This window comes from Melopsittacus undulatus, chromosome 9, assembly GCF_012275295.1.
Source record: "Melopsittacus undulatus isolate bMelUnd1 chromosome 9, bMelUnd1.mat.Z, whole genome shotgun sequence".
Taxonomy (NCBI): Eukaryota; Metazoa; Chordata; class Aves; order Psittaciformes; family Psittaculidae; genus Melopsittacus; species Melopsittacus undulatus.
In genome coordinates this window covers 42,429,877-42,449,347 of record NC_047535.1, presented here as the reverse complement: position 1 = coordinate 42,449,347, position 19,471 = coordinate 42,429,877, and the positions used below count along the sequence as shown (strand labels likewise).

General features: G+C 57.9%; 2 protein-coding genes across 5 annotated transcripts in view; both read left to right on the top strand.

Annotated features, from left to right (window-relative positions):
* TEX264 (testis expressed 264, ER-phagy receptor) overlaps nt 1-7,318 on the top strand; it is a 45,778-nt gene extending 38,460 nt beyond the window's left edge. For all 3 annotated transcript variants that reach the window (XM_005145806.4, XM_034066455.1, XM_034066454.1), the window contains one exon: nt 6,475-7,318. In XM_005145806.4, coding sequence (XP_005145863.1) covers nt 6,475-6,788 — 314 coding nt within the window. In that variant the 3' untranslated portion in view covers nt 6,789-7,318. The remainder of the gene's footprint in view (nt 1-6,474) is intronic.
* Nucleotides 7,319-12,417: 5,099 nt separating this feature from the next.
* GRM2 (glutamate metabotropic receptor 2) lies at nt 12,418-19,381 on the top strand. 2 transcript variants are annotated; one of them, XM_005145805.3, is made up of 5 exons: nt 12,418-12,885; nt 14,870-15,707; nt 16,332-17,395; nt 18,257-18,431; nt 18,848-19,381. In XM_005145805.3, the coding sequence occupies exons 1-5, from the start codon at nt 12,427-12,429 to the stop codon at nt 18,919-18,921; spliced, it is 2,610 nt and encodes an 869-aa protein (XP_005145862.2). In that variant the 5' UTR covers nt 12,418-12,426; the 3' UTR covers nt 18,922-19,381. The 2 variants fall into 2 exon arrangements, with proteins under 2 accessions (XP_005145862.2, XP_012983669.2); XM_013128215.3 differs by having other exon boundaries at nt 12,514-12,885; nt 18,257-18,440.
* Nucleotides 19,382-19,471: the final 90 nt, after the last annotated feature.

Here is a 19,471-nt window from a genome sequence, read left to right as displayed (position 1 = left end):
CCACCTGGCACCCAAACACTGAGTCTTGGCACACCTCTTTCCTCACCCCAGACTGAGATAGGATCTTGTCCCTAAGGTGTCACACCACCTTGGGGAGCACTCAGACCCTCCTTCACCCTGTCAGGCGAAGGCAAGCTGCAGCGAGCTGATGGCCCACTGTTGTCAGAGCAGAGCTCGATCTCGCAGCTTTTGGTCGTAGCTGGGCTTGTTTTTCTCCTTGTCATATATGTCTTCCTGATCTCATCTTCATCTGTTACATATTGGGATTGCAAAGAGCTTAAATACCAGGTTGCTGTAGCTGGTGGTGGAGTTGCCCAATAGCATCTGCTCGGCAAGATCTGTTGGAGTCTGTATGTATTCATACAGGAAGGGACCACAATGGCTGTAGGCGCAGAACAGCAGTGCTATAGTAACCCAAAATGCTAGTTGCTGTCACCAGCCCACGTACTCACATGTCTGCAAGATGTGGGAGCCAGCTAGCCAAACATTCCCGGGCACTCAAATGGGGTGGGGGCAGCCACCTCCTCCTGCCCCATGGGTCCCCCATGCTTGTGTAACAGGCATGAAAAAACCGTGCCAGCTCTCCCTGCATCCCTGGGAGTTTGATGGTTTGTTTTAACACATCTTCAGGTTTGGGTTGCTTTAATTCTTAATTGCATGCGGCGTAAAAGCAAGTCTGGGAATCACTTTCCTGGAGCTCTGGAGTCCATTTACTGCTGCAATGAAAAGTCTTAATTGGAGCAGTTTCCCAGCGCTTTGGGATCCCGTGTTTTCATGGTGCTCACTCAGCTCTTTCCCTTTTTGTCAGCCTTCCCCTGGGATGCCACCGCCAGCATGCCTGTGATGGGGGAGTGCCCTTCCCTGCTGGAAGAAGAGCAAGGAAGGTCTTCCCAGTTTTAGACAGCAAATGATAGTGGACTTTCTCATGTACAAGACTGTGGGCTGGGTTCCCCAGTAGCAGCTCTGGGTCAGATCCTCCACCACCCCTCCTAGTCACATAGATGAGCTTCTGTCAGTGCAGCCTGATGCAGTGTCATCTGCTGAGTCTGCACAAACCAGCGTAAAATAATAACAGCTGTGAGAGGTTGGTCTTGCCTCTGAGACTAAAGAGTTGAGCTTGAATGTTGCACTGTGATCACCATTCGTACTGGGCATGGTAGCAGAACCAGGTCCTTGCTTCAGCCACTGGAGATGGCCAAGGACTCCCAGTGAGTGTCCTTGTCCCGCTGCCTCTGGCCTGCTGATGCTGGGATCTCGGTTGCCAGTGGTGCTGCTTTAGCCACAGCGATCGAGTGGCCATTGAACTTTCCCAGTTAAAGCAGCAGGGTCACAGTCAGGAGGTGAGGTGGGAGAGGATAGCTCTCCATCTTGCCACCAAAGTCCTGGGTGGGTTTTCTGAGCCTTGGTGCAAGAGGAGAAGCCAGTGGAGGGGGCAGCTGGTGGATCCCCCCTTGCCCAGCTGCTCGCTGGTGACACCTTGAAGGAGAAGCCTTGAAGATGATGCCTTATGGATTGAGACTTATCCTCCCTTCTCAGGTATTTTTTTGTGCTGGGATCTGTGCAACTATTTCTGAGCTGGAGGAAGAGAAAACCACAATCTCTTTTCACAACTTTTTTAGTCTCGAGCAAGCTCAGCTTAGCCACAGCACGATAGCCAAAAGATCTTCATGACCCAGAAGATCCTGGGGTGTCTGTGACAGCTTCCAAATTTGCTTCCATCAGATGGAAGGTGGGCACCACAATGTCCCCATCTACTTCTCAGTGCAGTCTCCCATCAAATCCAATTGCATGGATTGGCGTTATTTCTTGATCCACCTCAGCTCTGCCAGTGTTTCAAGTGGTCCTGCCCTGACAGGCTCAAGCAGTGCTGGGATGCTCCTGGGAAGAGGGGGGGTCTCCCCTGTGGCACTTGACTCCTCTGGCAGTGTCTGAGCTCTGCAAATCCAGACATGGGGCTCTGGCTCCCTGCTGTCTCACAGGGCAAGTGAGGGGACTGGGGAGGTGCTGAGCCCCTTTTTCTCTCCATGAGGCAGCTGAGGATGCTTTACATGCAGCAGCCTTGGGCTCTCACTCCTGATGTGGCAGCAGCTGGAGCCTGCTCTCCCCCTGAAATACTGAAAAAAGCTAGCACTGGGCATATGATCTCAGAGTGATCATCATCATTATCAGTGCTCCATGTGGACACAGCACCTTTCAGTCATGGCTCATGAAACTCCCTGCCAGCAGCTGTATTGTGCTTTCCTTGAGTTAAACTTCAGGGGTTCCCAGCAGAAGGCACTGCTGTTTCTTCTTGCCTGTTGTTGTGGCTGGTGCCAAACAGTACCAATATTGGGTGTGTAAGGAAAGCTTGGATTTGTTTTCTTGAGCTTCCTGACCTTGGAGTGCATCTCTCCATTCTGACTGTCACCTGCTGTCCTTGCTCCTGAGCTTACTCTGTGAGGTGCTGGGTGCCCGTGGCTCTGAGCAAAGCCAGTGGCCACAGAGGCTGCAGGACATGATCCAGGCTCTCTGCTTTCTGCTGCACACAGAGCAGGATTGTGGCAGCTCTGCTGAGGACAGAAACACTCAATACACAAGGAAAGGGCCGGGGGCTGCGGCTGCCTCCGCTCCAGTTCCATCCCTTTGCCATCATCAGGTTCATCAGAAAGACGGGAAGCGTTTTCAGAAGGCAGCTGACAGGTCTCCAGGGGGGCAGTGTCAATCGCGATTAGTTGTTTTGTACTTAATTATTTGCTGGGGCTTTGACACCAGCATGGGCTCAGCGGGCCCCTGCTCCCGGCTCGCACTCAGCACTCTGCTCTCCTGAATGACCCCACTGGGGCACATGGAAAGTGAAAGCAAACAAAATCAGCCTCTTAACATGAGCTTGCTGGCATGAACACAGATGGTTTCTAAGCACATGGCTCTGCCTGTAGTCTCAGGTGCACATTTTCTTGGAGCTGAGTCTGTCCAACAACTTTCAGGTGCAGCCAGTGGCATCACCCACTGAGCCCCTGTGCCATGGTGGGCATCTTCCCTGATGTGCTCTGCCTCATCCCCACTTGCTTCTGTCTCCAAAGAGCCCTGCCAAGGAGGGGCTCAGTGTGCAGCTCCTGCTGTGCCTTCCTGCTGTTCTGCCTGTGCCAGCCCCTCTCCTGATGGCTTATGTGAGATTCAGCAAGCACAGAGGAGCTATTCCCCTCCTGGCAGCACACTGATCTATTATTTAGGGGCAGTGGAGATTAGTATTTGATTGAACAGGGGGTAAGAAAGGCCCTGTGTGTGCCAAGAGGGGAGTGACGCTTTGGCATCACTGTCATACTGGGACAATGCAGTCCTTCTCAGGGGGATCCAGGGATGCCCATACGTGGGATGCCACAAGGCTGAGCTGTTGGCAGTGGCCAGCTCCCTGCTGGGCTTGTTAGCAGCATGGGGTGAGTGGTTCCTGTTTCACCCACCCATGGCTGCTCTTTTGGTGTTGGTTGCTTAGCTTTTCTTCCTAGGAAGCTCTGGCCTTTGGGGGCTCCTCAACACCTCTGCAGGACCACATCTCAGGCTGTGCCTCTTCTTCCCAATTAAAACTTCCCAGGTCCCACACTCCTGCTGAGTGAAGGTGAAGGGGGATGGCTGCACTGTCTTTGGGGGAGCAGAGCAGGGAAAGGGCTCCACAGGGTGGCTGGTACCTCACTACACACCAGAGGGAAGAGCCATGCTGGATCTGGCTGCTGGGCTGGCTTCTGGTGCAAGAACCGGCCTTAGAAAGTGGGATGCAGGGTTGGACAGCAGCTTGCTGATGGAGCAGGTAAGGTGCCTGGAGCAGGATGGAGAAGTGGGTGCAAGGGCTGCTGGAAATCTTTGTGCCCAGATAAGAGCTGAACCCCTGCTTATCCACAAGACACTTTCCAGTGAGGCTCTGGTTGCCCTCTTGGACCCCCACCATCATCCCTGGCCAGGCTGGGTTGGCTGTGCTAGAGCCAGCTTTGTCCGGTGTGGAGGAGAACGAGGATGCTGAAATGGACACATTTGCCAGCTGAGGCTGCTCAAACACAATCAGAAGTGACAGAGCAGTGAAAAAGTGCCTGGCTGAAAGGAAACAGGACTCGATTTATTGTCGCCCTTGGAGCAAGGGAGAGGGAGGTGGCTGTAGAGGGGAGGACAATAGTGCTTTTCTGCAGTGATGGATCAAAGCAGCGTGTAGGTCAGCTCCATCCCTGTCTTTTGCTTCCTGAGCTGCTGCTCCTCCCCTCAGGAGCATCTTTGCTTTGTGTCATGGAGTTATGTGACAGCTTACCAGCTGAAGTGGTCCCCAGGGTAACAAGGGAGGGTGATGGACAGGCAGAGCAGGGCTTGGGTGGTCAGAGTCACTCTTGTCCCAGGTTTCAGAGGGAGGCAAGATAACCGTGAATGATGTAAGCTGTCATGAAGCCATGGTGGGAATGTGCCTTTGTCACCTCAGGCCACCAATGTGGCCAAATCAGATCTTTTTCTTTTTGAGATCGCTGCCAGAGACCTTGCAAACCCTTAGTTGGCTTCAAGGATAAGGACCTTGAGGGCTCCCCTTCATCCCCTGTAGCTGTCTGCCTTCCCAGAGGCTCCCTGCTGACCCACTGCCCTGCCAAGGTCCTGCCAGGTGGAACAGCGTCTCCCACTTCTCTGCCACTCATCCAGTGGCCACCATGCCTTTCAGCAAGCACTTTGCCTGCAGTGTGCAGAACATCCTTTTTAACTTAGAGTAAATGTAGTTTCCGTGTTGAGATGCTCCCGGATGCTGCAGCAAAGACAGTGCATGTCGGTGGGTGATGGGTCTTTTCTCCTTTTTGGGGGGAATCATCAGGCATCACTTGGGTGGGTGGCCCTGGGCTTGGCTTGTGCCAACTGCTGAAGGGGTTGCATGCCATGGCCAAGGAAAGGGTACTCCTCTCCAGGTGTTCACCAGGCAGGATAAAGCCAATAGGCCATACAGGCAGGATGAAGCAGGGAGTACGCTGCTTCTGTGGGTCTTTCCCAGCTGCTCCTTGTCCTGCCACCACTACTTGGTCCTCTCTGAATGGCTGTCGCTCAGCCAGCAGGACTGTGGGATGATGCCACTCAGAGGACTGCCATTTACCAGCAGTTCTGCTGACAGCTGCCCAGGCCAGGGAAAAAAACATCAAAAAAGGGGATTTAAGGGTGTTCAGAATGAAAGTTCCCTCCCTGGTGGGTCTCCTCCAGGAGGTTGGTGGCTGCAGGAGGCTGGAGATGTCTGCAGGAGCCCTGTGCCAGTGGCTGGGGATGGAGCCATGCTGGCAGGAGTCACCTCTCCTCTCTCACTTTGGTTGTAACTATCCTCTTTGCCACCTCCTGACCCCACTGGCAACAAGCTGCTGGTCCTCCACCAGTGCTGCTGCCAACCAGGACTCCTTGTTTCCCTCCTGGTTCAGGGCATGATCCTCAGGAGGCATGTCCACCATGGATGAAGCCTCAAGGGAAGTAGAGAAGGCCAGCATCTGCTTCCCAATGGTGCAAGGCAGGCAGAGTGGAATGGGGAGGTGATGAAGGAGCCCACCCAGTGTTTACTGCCACTGTCATAATTAGCAACATGGATCTGTGATGTCATAATCAGTGATGTGGATCTGTGATGTCATAATTAACAGTGAATAATGTTTGACAGGAAGGTTTGTCTCCCAGCTGGTTGCTCTGGCAACAGCACCGAGCTGCTGGTCTCAATCTGACTCTCTCATTGTCAACTCCTTCCTTGTGTTCCCGATGGAGCTAACAAGGCCAGGAGCCAGGGAATGGGAAGGTGGGCTGAGGGCTTTGCCCGGGCAGCCCCTGGAGGGGTCAGCCATGAGAGGGGCTGTGGGTGGCAGCTGGGTGATGTGGGGAAGTGCCCAGCAGTGCCACCTGCTGCTGTCCTGCCAGCTCCCACAGTGCTGCAGGAGCTGGCGGCTGCAGGGCAGCCATGCAGGCAGCAGGAGTGGGTTGTAGGAGATGTTGAGGGCCTGTTAGGATGCCCTGGCAGGAGGCTGGACATACACTGGCCTGTGGTGAGAGCACATCTGAGGACCTGCCCATGTGCCACCATCCCCTTGGGTGCTCCAGCAGTGCTGCAGCTTCCAATCACCCTTGCAGCACAGCATCCCACTCCTTGCTTTGTTCCTAGTGCTGTGACAGGGGGAGGGTTATCATTCACCCCCCAGGCTGGGCATTCTCCCTAAGGAAGGGCTTGCCAGGTCCTCCATGTGTGCACAGAAATCAGCAGTGGGGCTGCTGCAGATCAGGGGTTGTTTGTGCCAGCTTGAAGGTGCCCTGATATCAGGGAGCTGCTTGAGTCCAGCTCCTGCTTATCTTAGTATGGTCACTTTTAGAGGCCCAGGAGGTAACAAGAGGTAGGAGCTGGTCTCCACTGTGACCTGAGGTCTTTGAGGTTTCTGGTGGTTTCAAAGGCTGTGTCACCCTATCCCAGCCTCATCTTCCCAACAGCATTCACTCCCTCCCCTTCTCTCTCCATCCCAGGGGCCGACACCCTGAGTGAGGCGAGCTCCGTCAGCATAGAGGCCACAACTGACAGCAGAGACACCTCAGTGGCCACCTCCATCCTGCTGCCATTCCCAGCCAGCCGTGGCCGGGAGGAGGCAGACAACCGCAGCGAGCACAGCTACAGTGAGTCGGGAGCCAGCGGTTCCTCCTTTGAGGAGCTGGACCTGGAGGTCACCGTGGATGGGGAAGGAGCCCCAGGCCTGCTGCCCGACGCAGGCTACGCAGGCAGCCAGGAGGCCACAGACAAGTGGACCAAGGAGCCCATCGCTGCTGAGAGAGGAGAAGAGTGATGTGGAGACCTGGCTGCCTCACCTTCCAACCGGGTCTGAGCTACTGGGAAACAGTTGCTTTTCCCATCTCCTTCCTCTCCAGCCAAGAGATTTCAGTTGCTGATTTCCTTCAAGACCCACTCTCCCTCTTTGCAGAAAGGGTGTTAGGCCATTTCAGGGATGCCGGGAGGTAGGGGGGTCTCCTGCAGTGCCTGGTGGTGCAGGGTGGGTGCAGGCTGGGGGCAGTGAAATGCATTTGCTGTTTGTGTGTCTCTAGATGCGTTGTATATTCCTTGCAGGAGTTTTGGGGGGGTGGTAATGGATGGCAGAGGTGTCCCCCAGCATCTCTGCTGGTGCCCCTCTCACCCAAAGCTTCTCTCTGCCGCACTGCCACACATTTTCTAGCACCAAAGAGCCGTGAGTAGGATTGGATTTGATCCCCTCTTCTCTTCCCCTTGCTGAAAAATGGAAACATCCTGTGTAAACCTGGTCTTCCTGACACTGCCACGGGCACTTTCTGGGGTCTGTAATAAAGTGGATGCTTTTCCTCACTGGTGGCCGGTGGCGTTGCTGACTGCCTCTTGGCCCATCATGGGGGGAGCAGGCTGTGGGTAGAGGCTGTGGTGGGTTGCACCCCACATCCTCCAGCTGAGCTGGGGAGTGTTCTGAGGGCTCTGCATCCCATGAGCAAGCATACTCACACTTGCTCCATGCATGGGCAACACAGCAGGCCCACGGGGACCATCCCCAGCTCTGCAGGCTGCAGGGTGAGCAGGGAAGAGTCCCAGTGATGAGCTGAGTTGGGCTTGAAGGAGGTGGCATCCTCGCTCCTTTTGGGAACCTGACAAAAGGAAAGCCAGTAAAGACAGGTCCTGGGCTGCTGGTGGGCCTGGCACCACTGTGCTTCTCCTGCCTGTGCAGTGCCTCCCTGGCATCCCATCTTTCTGGTCTTGCAGCCATGGGTTGCAGACAGAGGGCTGCCCAGGCTGGTCCCAAGTCTCTGTCCCACAGCTGGGGACAAAGGAGGGATGCTCACAGTGCCCTGCAGCAATGCTGGGTGCCAGAGCACTTCACCAGGCTGGCAGAGCTCAACCCCTGCTCCAGGAATCCCAGTGCCTCTTGCAACCAGATGTGGTGGCCCAAAACCAGGGGTTGGGATGGTGGTTCTAGGGACAGAGGAGGCCTGGCTGTTCCTCCATGGTGGGGACATGTCCTCCCTGGCTTGGGAAGGTCATGATTAGTCCTCAGCCAGTGATTGACATGAAATTGTTCATAAATATTTTGTGCTCTGAGTGATAAAATATTAAATTCCTCCAGCCCACATGGAAAAATATTGCTCTTCACAGTGTTTATCTTTGTTGCCAGTTATTACAAAACTGCCAAGCCCCCTGAAATATTGATGTCTGGCTGAGGCTCCAGGGGGTTGGAGCCAGGCAGCAGATCCTAATGCCACTTGTCCCCCAACCCCACCAAAAATGGGGGCCGGGGAGGCTTTGCCATCATCCTCCCTCAGCAGCCAGAGGATGCAGCCGGTGATGGGGCTCATGCCAGGTCCCATTTGGCAGGGACAAGGGGCGGCACCAGTGCAGCATCCTCCAGTGTAGCATGCCTCCAGCGCTGCCTGGCTCACTGTCCTGCCTCGGGCAGCAGTGCCGAGGTCCTCCAACCCCAGTGCCCCACTCCATCTGTGCTAAGGGTCTTGAAAGGAGATAGGATGTTGGGGTCTGGGGTCCTGGTACTATGGGACCTGGGGCACCTTGTCACAGATCAGGACTGCTGGGAGGGGCAGACTGGGTCTGACTCTTCCTGCTGTGCCGTAACCCCCAGCCTACAAGCACAGCAGCTGGCAGTGGGGAAACTGAGGCACGGGGTGGTGACCCAGAACACCCCTGACCCCTGCCCATCCCTGTGGGTTCTTGTGTCATCCCCTGTCCCATTCTTGTCCCCGAGTCAGGAGCTCTCTGGGACAGCTGGGACACCAGCACAGGGTGGACACAGCATGGTGGGATCCTGGGCAGCCAAATGGCTCCAGAGGTTTGGACAAGTGGTGGAGACCTGGGACACCTAATCCAGCCTCTGCTCCTGCCTTCAGATTGTCCATAGCCTTGTGCCCCAGCGTGGTCCTTGGGCCGATGGTGAGTGCCTGGGGACTGTGAGGAGGTCCGGTGGGCAGTGGGGTGATGCTGCAGCTTGAGGAGACTACAAGGGCTTTGGAGAACAGGGTCCGGGGGAGGGGGGTGTCAGGAGGGGGAACAGCCTCAGGGGCATCAGGTCGTGGCTGTAGAGCAGGACGAAAGTTGGGACCCCCCTTGCTGGGCTGGGACAGGGCTGAGGAAGCAGGAGCTGAGCTGAGCTGTGCTGTGCTGGCTCCTGCCTGCTCTGGCCATGCTCTGCCTCTGCCCAGCCTGGATCTGGCTGAGTTCTGTCTGTGCCCTGGCTCTGTCTGGTCATCTGTTGCCTGAATGTGGCCGTGCTTTGCCTGTACCTGCCTTCTCTGGCCGTGTCCTACCTGTGCCCTGCCCGTGCCCTGCCTCAATCCCTCTATGTCCTCCCAAGCGCCTCCAGCCTCCGGTATTACCGGTGCCTTGCCCGGCGGTGCCGGGAGCCGGCGGGGGACAGGCGGAACGGCCCCGGGGTGCCGGTACCCGGCGGGCCGGGGCGGGGCGGGGGCCGGGGCCGGGAGGAGGGCGGAGCGGCTCCGCTCAGCTGGGGCTGGCGGAGTGTCAGAGGCGGCGGCGGGAGCTGCAGCTCGGAGGCAGCCGCTGCACCGGCACCGGCACCGGCTCTGGCACCGGCTCTGGCTCTGGCTCTGGCTCTGGCTCTGGCTCTCGGCACCGGCACCGGCTCCGGCTCTCGGCACCGCGCTCGGGGCCCAGGTAAGGGCTGCGCTCCCACCCTGGCACTGCCGTGCTCTCGGGAAGTGTCGTGCCCCGGCATCCCCAGAGCGCCGCTGCCCTGGGCGACCGGCGAGCCCCGGCAGCCGTCGGGACCGCAGCCCCGGGAGCCCCGCTTCGGGCACTGGCAGCGGCGGGGCCGGGGGTGTGGGGGAACACCGAGGTGGGTCCCCGTGGCTCTCAAGACGCCGGCCCCGGGCAGGGTCTGCAGCCGTCACCGGGGAGGGAAGGGGGTTGCTGCCCTGCCCTGCCGCTGCCCTACGAGTCCCTCCTCCGGCTGATCCAGGCCGAGGAGAGCAGCGGCTTGCTGGGAGCAGCCGGACCCCCGGGAGGGTTTGGGATGGGATTTGGGGTGGGTGGGCTGAAGCCGTGAGCGGTGGGGCGCTGCAGTGGGGCAGGTTCCCCTCAGCTCCTCTCGCTTTCACCTCCCTGACTCCCCGCACTCTCACCAGAGCAGCCGAATAGCCACAGCAATGGTGGGCATTGTGACAAGCGCCCTGGGAAAGGCTGTTTGACCCACAGGGCTCGCAGGCCGTGGGGCAGAAGGGAGGAGTAGGGGTCCTGGCAGAGCTTGGTGGTAGTGGGGCTTCCGGAGACCCCCAGTGGAGGTGGTGATGGCAGCTCGTGAAGCCGGGCTCACCTAGCATCCTGCCAGCACTCTCTCCGTGCCCCATGCCACCCCTAAGGGTGCTGGTGTCAGAGGGTCAGGTCTCCTGGCAGGTGTAGGTGGGGGGCATGTAGGAGCATCGGCACATTCTCACCCATCCTACTCACCGATGCTTTCTGGAGGGGAGGCTGCCAGCAGAAGCCTTCCTGCCACAACATGGCCTTTGGGCTGGACTTCGCTGTGCCCTGCCCTGTGCTTCACTTGTCCTGATGTTCTCCAGGTGTTGCATCCTCCCCTGGTGCCATGCTAACCCAGCTGATGGCTGCAACCCTTCAGGGCTCACTCAGGGTGCGTGATGCTTTGCCCTTTTGGGAGAGCTTTACCTTTTGTCTGGCAGGTGCTGCCAGCTGCCCCAGAAGAGCTGGACCCCAAGGAGCTGGGCTCCTGGTGCTGCTGGCATCCTGTGCTGGGCTCCTGATGTGTTCCATCAATAATCCATATGCCTCCAGCCTCTTTCCTGCTTGAGGAAGCCTTGGGTCCCTCAAAAGCACTGATTGCCAGAAATAAGAAAGAGACCCTTCCGTGGTCTCTTCCCCAAACTTCAACGTGGGGGTCAGGTAGAGATTCCCTGAGCTGGATGGGGACTCACTGCAGGCAGGCAGCATCCAGGGCAGGTGCTTTGGGTCATGTAGCAGGAGGAGGTCTGTGTGCCCCTCCCCACCCACCCTGCTGTGCTCCATGTCCAATGTCTGCCCACATGCCCAGGGCATCACTGCCAGCTCCAGCTTGTGGAAGGCTCCTCCAGACAGGCATTGCCTGTCCAGGAGCAGCACAAGGCCATCGAGGGCTGTCCTGCTCCTGCTTATGCAGAGCAGCCTCAGTACCAGCTGCAGGGAGGTACAGGGAGGCAGCACCCTCCAGCATCACCCCATCTCCCACCCATGTGTTCCCATGAACACCCTCCTCTGCCAGGCTGCAGGTGAGCCCCAGGACCTGCCGTGGCACTGGCACTTTTCCATGCTGGAGCAGCCTGAGCTTTCTGGGCTGTCATGGGGTATCCTTCTCCCATGGCTCCCAAAACACCAGCTCTGTGGGATTCCAGCAGGCAGCTTCAAATGGGAAACAAACCTCTCTCGTGGCTTGGGAAAAGACAACTGCTCTCCAAGGGGACAGCATCTCCTGCCAAAACAAGGCCTGCCTGCTGCAAAAGCCTTTGATTCCCCCGCGCCTCCGTGCGTTCTGCAGAGGGAGTCAGCAAACCTGGCTCTTACTTTACTGGAATCTCTGAATTTAGTACACGGGGAAGGAAGGGGCGGTGGTGAGAGAACAGGCTCGAAGGCACCGCGGCTGCTGGAGCCCACCCTGCACATCACTGCAGGAGGATGGAGCCAGCAGCATGTCCCTGCTCTGGCCTCGGTGCCATGGCCAGCGCTGAGGTCAGTGCCAAGGCAGGTGGGCTCTGGGAATGTGGAATGGGGATTAAAATACAGCAGTGGCCAGGTGCTGGGGACACAGTGGGCTCATGGCCGGTGGCTTTTGGCTGGAGGTTGGGAGCTGTTGGCACCGCTCAGGCTGCTGCATGGGTCAGGGACTCGGCTTGGAGCTGACCCTGCTCCTGGTGATATCCCTGCCAAGGTGACCACCCTGGCTACTTACCTGCCTCGACACTGTAGGGGCCAGGAAGCTGCCCCCTGGCAGGCAGCTCAGCCCTGTGCTGCCACAGGAATCAGCTCTGTGCACCCCTGCCCATGCCAGTGCATCCCAAGCAGTGCTGTAAGGACCAGTCCCTGCGCCTCTGCTTGTCCCTGGAGTTTGTGCCACTCGAGGGTGTCCTGGGTCACTGCGGGAGCTGTCACATCCACACATCTGCTCAGCTCACCCTTCTGTGGGGGGACCCTTCCCAAGGGAAACCTGATACAGGTTCCAACCTGGACACAGGGCTGGGGGGCAAGGACAAGCCCAAGCCCTTGCTTGCACATGCAGCCCTGGCACTGTCCCTGGGGATAGGCCCAGTCCCATCTTGCAGCCTAAAGACCCAGTGCTTTTTCCTTTACGTTTCCAGGTGCTGAGGGCTGTGCTGGGCTGGCAGGACACCACCCAATGCCTGCAGACAGCCTGCCCTGTCCTTGACAGGTGACAGCGGGTTCCAACGCACCCCATGGCAGTCCCCTCGGCCGCCTGGCTGTGGCTGATGCACCTGGCCACCTGCCTGGCTGCTGGGCACGGCATGGCTGGCAAGAAGGAGATCAGCATGGATGGGGACCTGGTGATTGGGGGCCTCTTCCCTGTCCATGAGAAGGGAGTGGGGAGTGAAGACTGTGGCAAGATCAATGAGCACCGGGGCATCCAGCGCCTGGAGGCCATGCTCTTTGCTCTGGATGAGATCAACAAGGACAGGAGCATCCTGCCCGGGGTGAAGCTGGGTGCCCACATCCTCGACACATGCTCCAAGGACACCTATGCCCTTGAGCAGTCCCTCGACTTCGTCCGTGCCTCCCTCACCAAGGTGGATGGCTCTGAGCACATCTGCCCCGATGGCTCCTATGCTGTTCATGAGGACGTGCCCACTGCCATCACCGGAGTTATCGGTGGCTCCTACAGCGACGTTTCCATTCAGGTACCCTGGGAAGAGGGGCTCGGATGGGGCTGGGGGGCTGGTGGGAATGGCAGCAGGTGGGTTAGAACCCTGGTAGCAGTGCAGTGATGACACTGCAAGTGTGGCACGGGGATGCTCTCACATCCCTCGCAGTGATGCTGTGCCCCTTTCTGCAGTGGGGAAGGAATGGCAGCCTGGCACCTGAGGGGGACATTTCTCTGCTACTATGGGGGACCTGCAGCCCTGATGGTGGCCAGGATCCCCTTGGGAGCTGTGGGAAGCCCCCCATCCGCTATAAGCCATGGGAGCTAAGCTGGTGGATCTGTCTCATGTAGGGACAGGGCTTTATTTCCCTCTTGGGGTTATGGCAGCAGGCACAGCTCCTCAGCCCAGGATAACCTCAATGCTCAGGTCACAGCCCTCGGTGCCCCCATGCTGCCGCTTCCCTCGGCGCCGCCAGTGGGTTTGAATGGTGCGAGCTGCCTCCCGGCAGCGCTGGTACCGGACCCTGGCCTGCCTCATCCTGGCACAGGACTGAAGGAGGACAATGGCCTTCTCCTGCCTCACGTACTGTGCCAGCAGCCGCAGGCGCCGCTCCTCCCGCCGGCAGGTGATCGCACGGTGCCACCAGGCCTGGATGGCTGTGGCTGCACCATGGATGTCCCAGCCCCTCCTGACCGGCACAGTGCTGGGGGGAGAGTCTGCTGCGGTGTCCTGGCACCCAGGGGGTGGCTGTCCCTCGGGTCTGTTATGGGGCAGGAGCAGGGTTCGCCTCATCTCCAGTCCCTGTGTGTCCTGTCCTGTGTGGAATGGATGGATGTCTGAGTGCAGGGTATGCCCTGGCATGGCAATGGCACTCCTGATGTCAGAATGGTGCCAGGGACACTGGGGTGGGGGTGTGGGAACACTGATCCTGGCAGGCAGAGCTGCCCATTGGGAAGGGCACTGTTCCCTCTGCCCCCCAGCCCAGCCCTGCAAGGTGCAGGCAGCTGTGAGGGGCACCCTTCTGAAAGGCTCAGGCTATGGCTATGGCTATATGGCCAGAGCAGAGGGCCACCATCCTCATGTCCCCATGGGAACAGGCACCCTGGGTGGGGTGCAGCTCAGTACCCAAAACCATGGCTCTGTAGATCCAGGGCCTTTGGCAGGGAAAAGAGCATCCTCTGAGGATGCAGGCAGCCAGCAGAGCCAGCCGAGTCCTCGGGGGTGCTGCTGGGCCATGTGCTTGCTAGGATTTAACAAGTCTCCAATGCATGTCACACCATGTCTGCTGGTCCCCAGAGTCCCCACATCCTCCAGGCTGTAGGGCAAAGGAAGCTGGGGCCAGGTGATGGATGCAGTGTGCTGGTCCAGTCCATGTGGTGCATGTCCCTTCCCTTGATGGAGGACCCGGTGTGCACCCATGGCTGAGGACACCATTCTGACCGCAGGCAGGCAGGTGGTGGCATGGGCAGCCCATAGCCAGCCAGGGAGTGTGAGCAGTGCCAGGGTGGCACAGTGGGCTGGCAGATCCCATCGTGCAGCGAGGCCAGGCAGCAGCATTGCTGTGCTCGGGGCCTTCTTGCCATCAGGGGCTTCTGTCATGGAGAGCATTTGTCCATGTTCATTGAGCCACATCTGTCGCCTCAGGAGCAGTGAGATGTGGGCAGGCTCCCTGGCATGCCCAAGCCCCTTCCTTGCTGCTCTAAGAGCCTGGGTTTTTAATGGCCTCCTTAGCAGGGCTCTTTTCCCATTTGAAGCTAACAAGGACTTCTGCTAAGTAGATGGAAGGTGTCAGTCCTGCTTGGGCTCCCAAGGGGGCATGTGAAATGAGCACGTGTGAGGGCTCAGGCAGCCTTGTGAAGGTGTGTTCATCCATCTGTCTGCAAACCAGCATCTTCCAGGTGTGGGAGGCTGCTCATCAGCCCCATGGTGGTGCTTGGAAGCACCATTTGGTGTTGGGCAGGGGTCCCTCTGGTGAGAATGTCCCATGTTTTGAGGCATTCGCTTCTCCTCCCCCATGCAGGTGGCCAACCTGCTGCGGCTCTTCCAGATCCCACAGATCAGCTACGCCTCCACCAGCGCCAAGCTCAGTGACAAGTCCCGCTACGACTACTTTGCCCGCACTGTCCCTCCAGACTTCTACCAAGCCAAAGCCATGGCAGAGATCCTCCGCTTCTTCAACTGGACCTATGTCTCCACCGTGGCCTCAGAGGGTGACTATGGGGAGACAGGGATTGAGGCCTTTGAGCAAGAAGCCCGCATGCGCAACATCTGCATCGCCACCTCGGAGAAGGTGGGACGCTCCATGAACAAGAAGAGCTACGACAGTGTGGTCCGGGCTCTGCAGCAGAAGCCCAATGCCAGGGTGGTTGTGCTGTTCACCCGGAGCGAAGATGCCCGGGAGCTGCTGGCAGCTGCCCAGAGAGCCAATGTGTCCTTCATGTGGGTGGCCAGTGATGGATGGGGGGCCCTGGAGAGCGTGGTGGCTGGGAACGAAGCGGTGGCAGAGGGCGCCATCACCATTGAACTGGCAGCCTACCCCATTAAGGAGTTTGCTGCCTATTTCCGTAACCTTCACCCCTACAATAACAGCCGAAATCCCTGGTTTCGGGAGTTTTGGGAGCAGAAGTTCAAGTGCAGCTTCCACACACAGGACTGTAGCTGGTACTCCCTCAAGACAGGCAAGTTTGAGCCAGAGTCCAAGATCACATTCGTGGTCAACGCAGTCTACGCCATGGCTCACTCTCTCCACAACATGCACCAGGCACTGTGCCCCAACACCACCAAGCTCTGTGATGCCATGAAGCCTGTCAATGGCAAGAGGTTCTACAAGGACTTTATGCTCAATGTTAATTTTGATGGTGAGTCCAGAGATGGAGATGGAGTTTGGCTGCCTGACTGGAAAGGGGCAGGCTGTGGGGCAAGGAAGAGACCCAAATTTGACCCAAGACCCTCCAAGTCCTCCAGCTTTCCCCCACCTGGGGACCTCTGTGCCATGGGCTGTGATTGTCCCAGGATGACAACAGCCCACTGTCTATGCTGGGAGGCAAACCAGGCCTTCTGTCCCTGTTGTAGAGAAGTTGGTGGCCAAATCCATCATGCTTTAGCTAGGTGAGATCAGTCCCACAAGGGACCCTCTGAGAACATGGGTCCTCAGAGACTTCACTTGCAAGCATTGTGATTATTCACATTTCAGGGATTAAACTGGAGGGATACCCTTGATCAGGAACCCACACAGTTTGGGATGAACTAGAAGAGTGTCCTCTGTGACTTGGGTTGAGCCCAGCTACTCTGGTGTCACTGACAGGCCCAGAGACTGCAAATCCCCACTTTGCCCCTGCAGATCTGGCTGAGGCTGCTGAGCTGTTAGGCACATGAGGAGGCAGTTCTCCATCTTTGCTTTCCGGCTCCTAACATGTGCAAGGGCAGCAAGTATGAGAGTGAAGGCAGGGAACAGTGACCATCTCCCCTTCTCCTCCCTCTAGCTCCATTCAGGCCAGCAGACACCGAGAGTGTTGTTCGATTTGATCGCTATGGTGATGGGATCGGGCGCTACAACATCTTCAACTATCACCACATGGATGGGCGGTATCAGTACCAGAAGGTGGGCTACTGGGCTGAGGGGCTTATCCTCAACACCAGCCTCATCCCATGGGCTGAGACATCCATCCCTGTCTCCCAGTGCAGCGACCCCTGCAAGAAGAACGAGATAAAGAGCATGCAGCCCGGAGACATATGCTGCTGGATCTGCATCCCCTGCCAGCCCTATGAGTACTTGCTGGATGAGTTCACCTGCATGGATTGCGGTCTTGGTTATTGGCCCAATGAGACTCTGAATGGCTGCTATGAGTTGCCCCAAGAGTACATCCGCTGGAAAGATGCCTGGGCCATTGGTCCTGTCACTATCTCTTGCCTGGGTTTTATCTCCACACTCTTTGTTTTTGGAGTCTTCATGAAGAACAATGACACTCCCATCGTGAAGGCCTCTGGCCGGGAGCTCTGCTACATCCTCTTGACTGGGGTCCTCATGTGCTATAGCATGACCTTCATCTTCATTGCAAAGCCCTCCACTGAGGTGTGCACACTCCGGCGCCTGGGGCTGGGCACATCCTTCGCTGTCTGCTATTCAGCCCTCTTGACCAAGACAAATCGCATTGCCAGGATCTTCAGTGGGGTGAAGGAGGGGGTCCAGCGTCCCCGGTTCATAAGCCCCACATCACAGGTAGTCATCTGCATGGCCCTCATCTCTTGCCAGCTGATCATTGTCATCATCTGGCTGCTGGTGGAAACCCCTGGCACCGGCAAGGAGACGGAGCCTGACAAGAGGTACATCGTCACCCTCAAGTGCAACAACCGTGACTCCAACATGCTCATTTCGCTCACCTACAATGTCCTCTTGATTGTCCTCTGCACGGTCTATGCCTTCAAGACGCGAAAATGCCCTGAAAACTTCAATGAGGCCAAATTTATCGGGTTCACCATGTACACAACCTGCATCATCTGGCTGGCCTTCCTGCCCATCTTCTACGTGACCTCCAGCGACTATCGTGTAAGAGCCTGAGTTTTAGGGGGCTTTAACAGGGCTTGATCTAAGTGGTCATGACCACTTGGGCCCCATGGGGTTTGTGACTAGAGACTGCATGGGCCTGGAGAAGGGTCTTAAACTACAGGCTTGGTGATGGTCACCTCTGCACTGGGGAGTTTGGGACCAGGTGAAGTATGGCTGAAGGGGCAATGAGTCCTGGGGAGAAGGCACCAACCGCCCCTTGACAGACTGTTTGCTAGGGTGAGGATGGAAAATGGACCTGAGACCTCCAGAGACCCCTGACCTGACCACAGAGGAGTGATTTCCATCCTTCAGCCTTGCAACATGAGGGCATGAGAATGCCCCATGCCTGTACAAACACTCCCCTGAGCAGGGCGTGCAGGCCAGCCTCAGGGCCAGCATAGTGCCTGGGGAGCTGAGCAGGGACAGGGGAGCACAGGGCACACCATGCAGCACCTCAACCCGCCTGGCAAGGCAAGACGTGCCTGCCAAGCCTGGAGGACTTGGGGGGGGCAGCCGTAGTTGGGGGTTCTAGAGAGGACCTATGCTCCTCGGTGGGAGCGGGCACTGGGGTGGGGGTGCTGGGCTCTGGCCCTGGCCACTGCCCCAAAGCAGCTTATTGGCAGGGCAAGGGGTGCTGCTCAGGGTTCAGGGGCAGCATGACCCCATCAGGGCAGTGCCCATCCTCTGCTGTGGGTCCACCCCGATGGAAGGACTTGGTGTGGGGTGGGATTGTCCCTGTGGGGTGCAGACAGCAGCCCCTACCTGATGGGGCTGGCTGGTGCTACAGTGAAGGCTCCATCCTGCCCCTCTCTGGGCAGAGGGCTGGTGGCAGGAGCACCTGATGCCCACCCCTGTCTCCAGGTCCAGACCACCACGATGTGCATCTCAGTGAGCCTCAGCGGCACCGTGGTCCTTGGCTGCCTCTTCACCCCCAAGCTTCACATCATACTCTTCCAGCCGCAGAAGAATGTGGCCACCCACCGTGTGGGCACTGCTCGGTTCAGCGTGGCAGCCGCCAGCTCCAGCCAGTCCCAGGGTGAGCATGGTGGGGTTGGGGAAGGGCTGGGTGGCAGCACCCCCATCCTGGAGGGGGCAAGAGCACCCCAGCATGAGCCCCTGAAGGAAAGTGGGGTGCAGGGTAGGGTGTGGCTGAAAATGGGAGTGTGAAGGATGCTGTGTTCCCTATAGCGATGCGCTATAGCTCATCCCTGTCCCAGTCTCTCACCTCCCATGCCTGCAAGCCCCAAGGCTGCAGAACGTCCTGCCAGGGGGAATACTGTGCCATGGGGCCTGTCGTTGCCGTGAGGGGACATGGTCACCCCAAATACTCGCCATCCCACCCTGAGGGATGCAGATCCCCAAGCACCCATCTCCCACTGGAGTGGGATACCCTGAGGGTGGGTTGCTGGTGCCAGATCCCAACCTGCCCCTAACTGATTCCTTCATTGCCAGGCTCTGCCTCACAGTATGTGCCCACAGTGTGCAACGGCCGTGAGGTGGTGGACTCCACAACATCATCCTTGTGAAGGACAGGGGGACCAGGCCGTGGTGCGGCCACCCTGCATCCGGCTCCCTCCTCAAGGACAGCAGTGCCTGCAACACAGTACAGACTGACCAGGTGCCAGAGGCAGGCAGGAGGCTCAGCCCCTGCCCCAGCACAAGCTACGCATTCCATGTGTTGGGTCATGGTACGTGTCACCCTTCCCTTGCATTTGAACCACATTACGTGTCCCCTGCACTAAGCCATGGTGAACATCCCCAGTCTCCTGCACTGAGCCATGGAAAACATACCAAGTACTTGAACTGAACCATGATGTATGTGCCCCTGCCACTTGCACTGAGACATGGTGCACATCCCTCCAAGTTACCTGCACTGAGCCATTGTGCACCCCTACATCCCCTGCACTGAGCCATGGTGAGTGTCCCCCACATCCCTTGCACTGAGCTGTAGGGCACATCCCTGTATCTGCACCCAGCTGCGGTGCCAGCCCTGCTCCACATCCCTCGCACTGAGCCACAGTGCACAACTCAACTGTCTCTCCAAGCCCTATTGCAAGTCACACTTCCTCGGGCTGC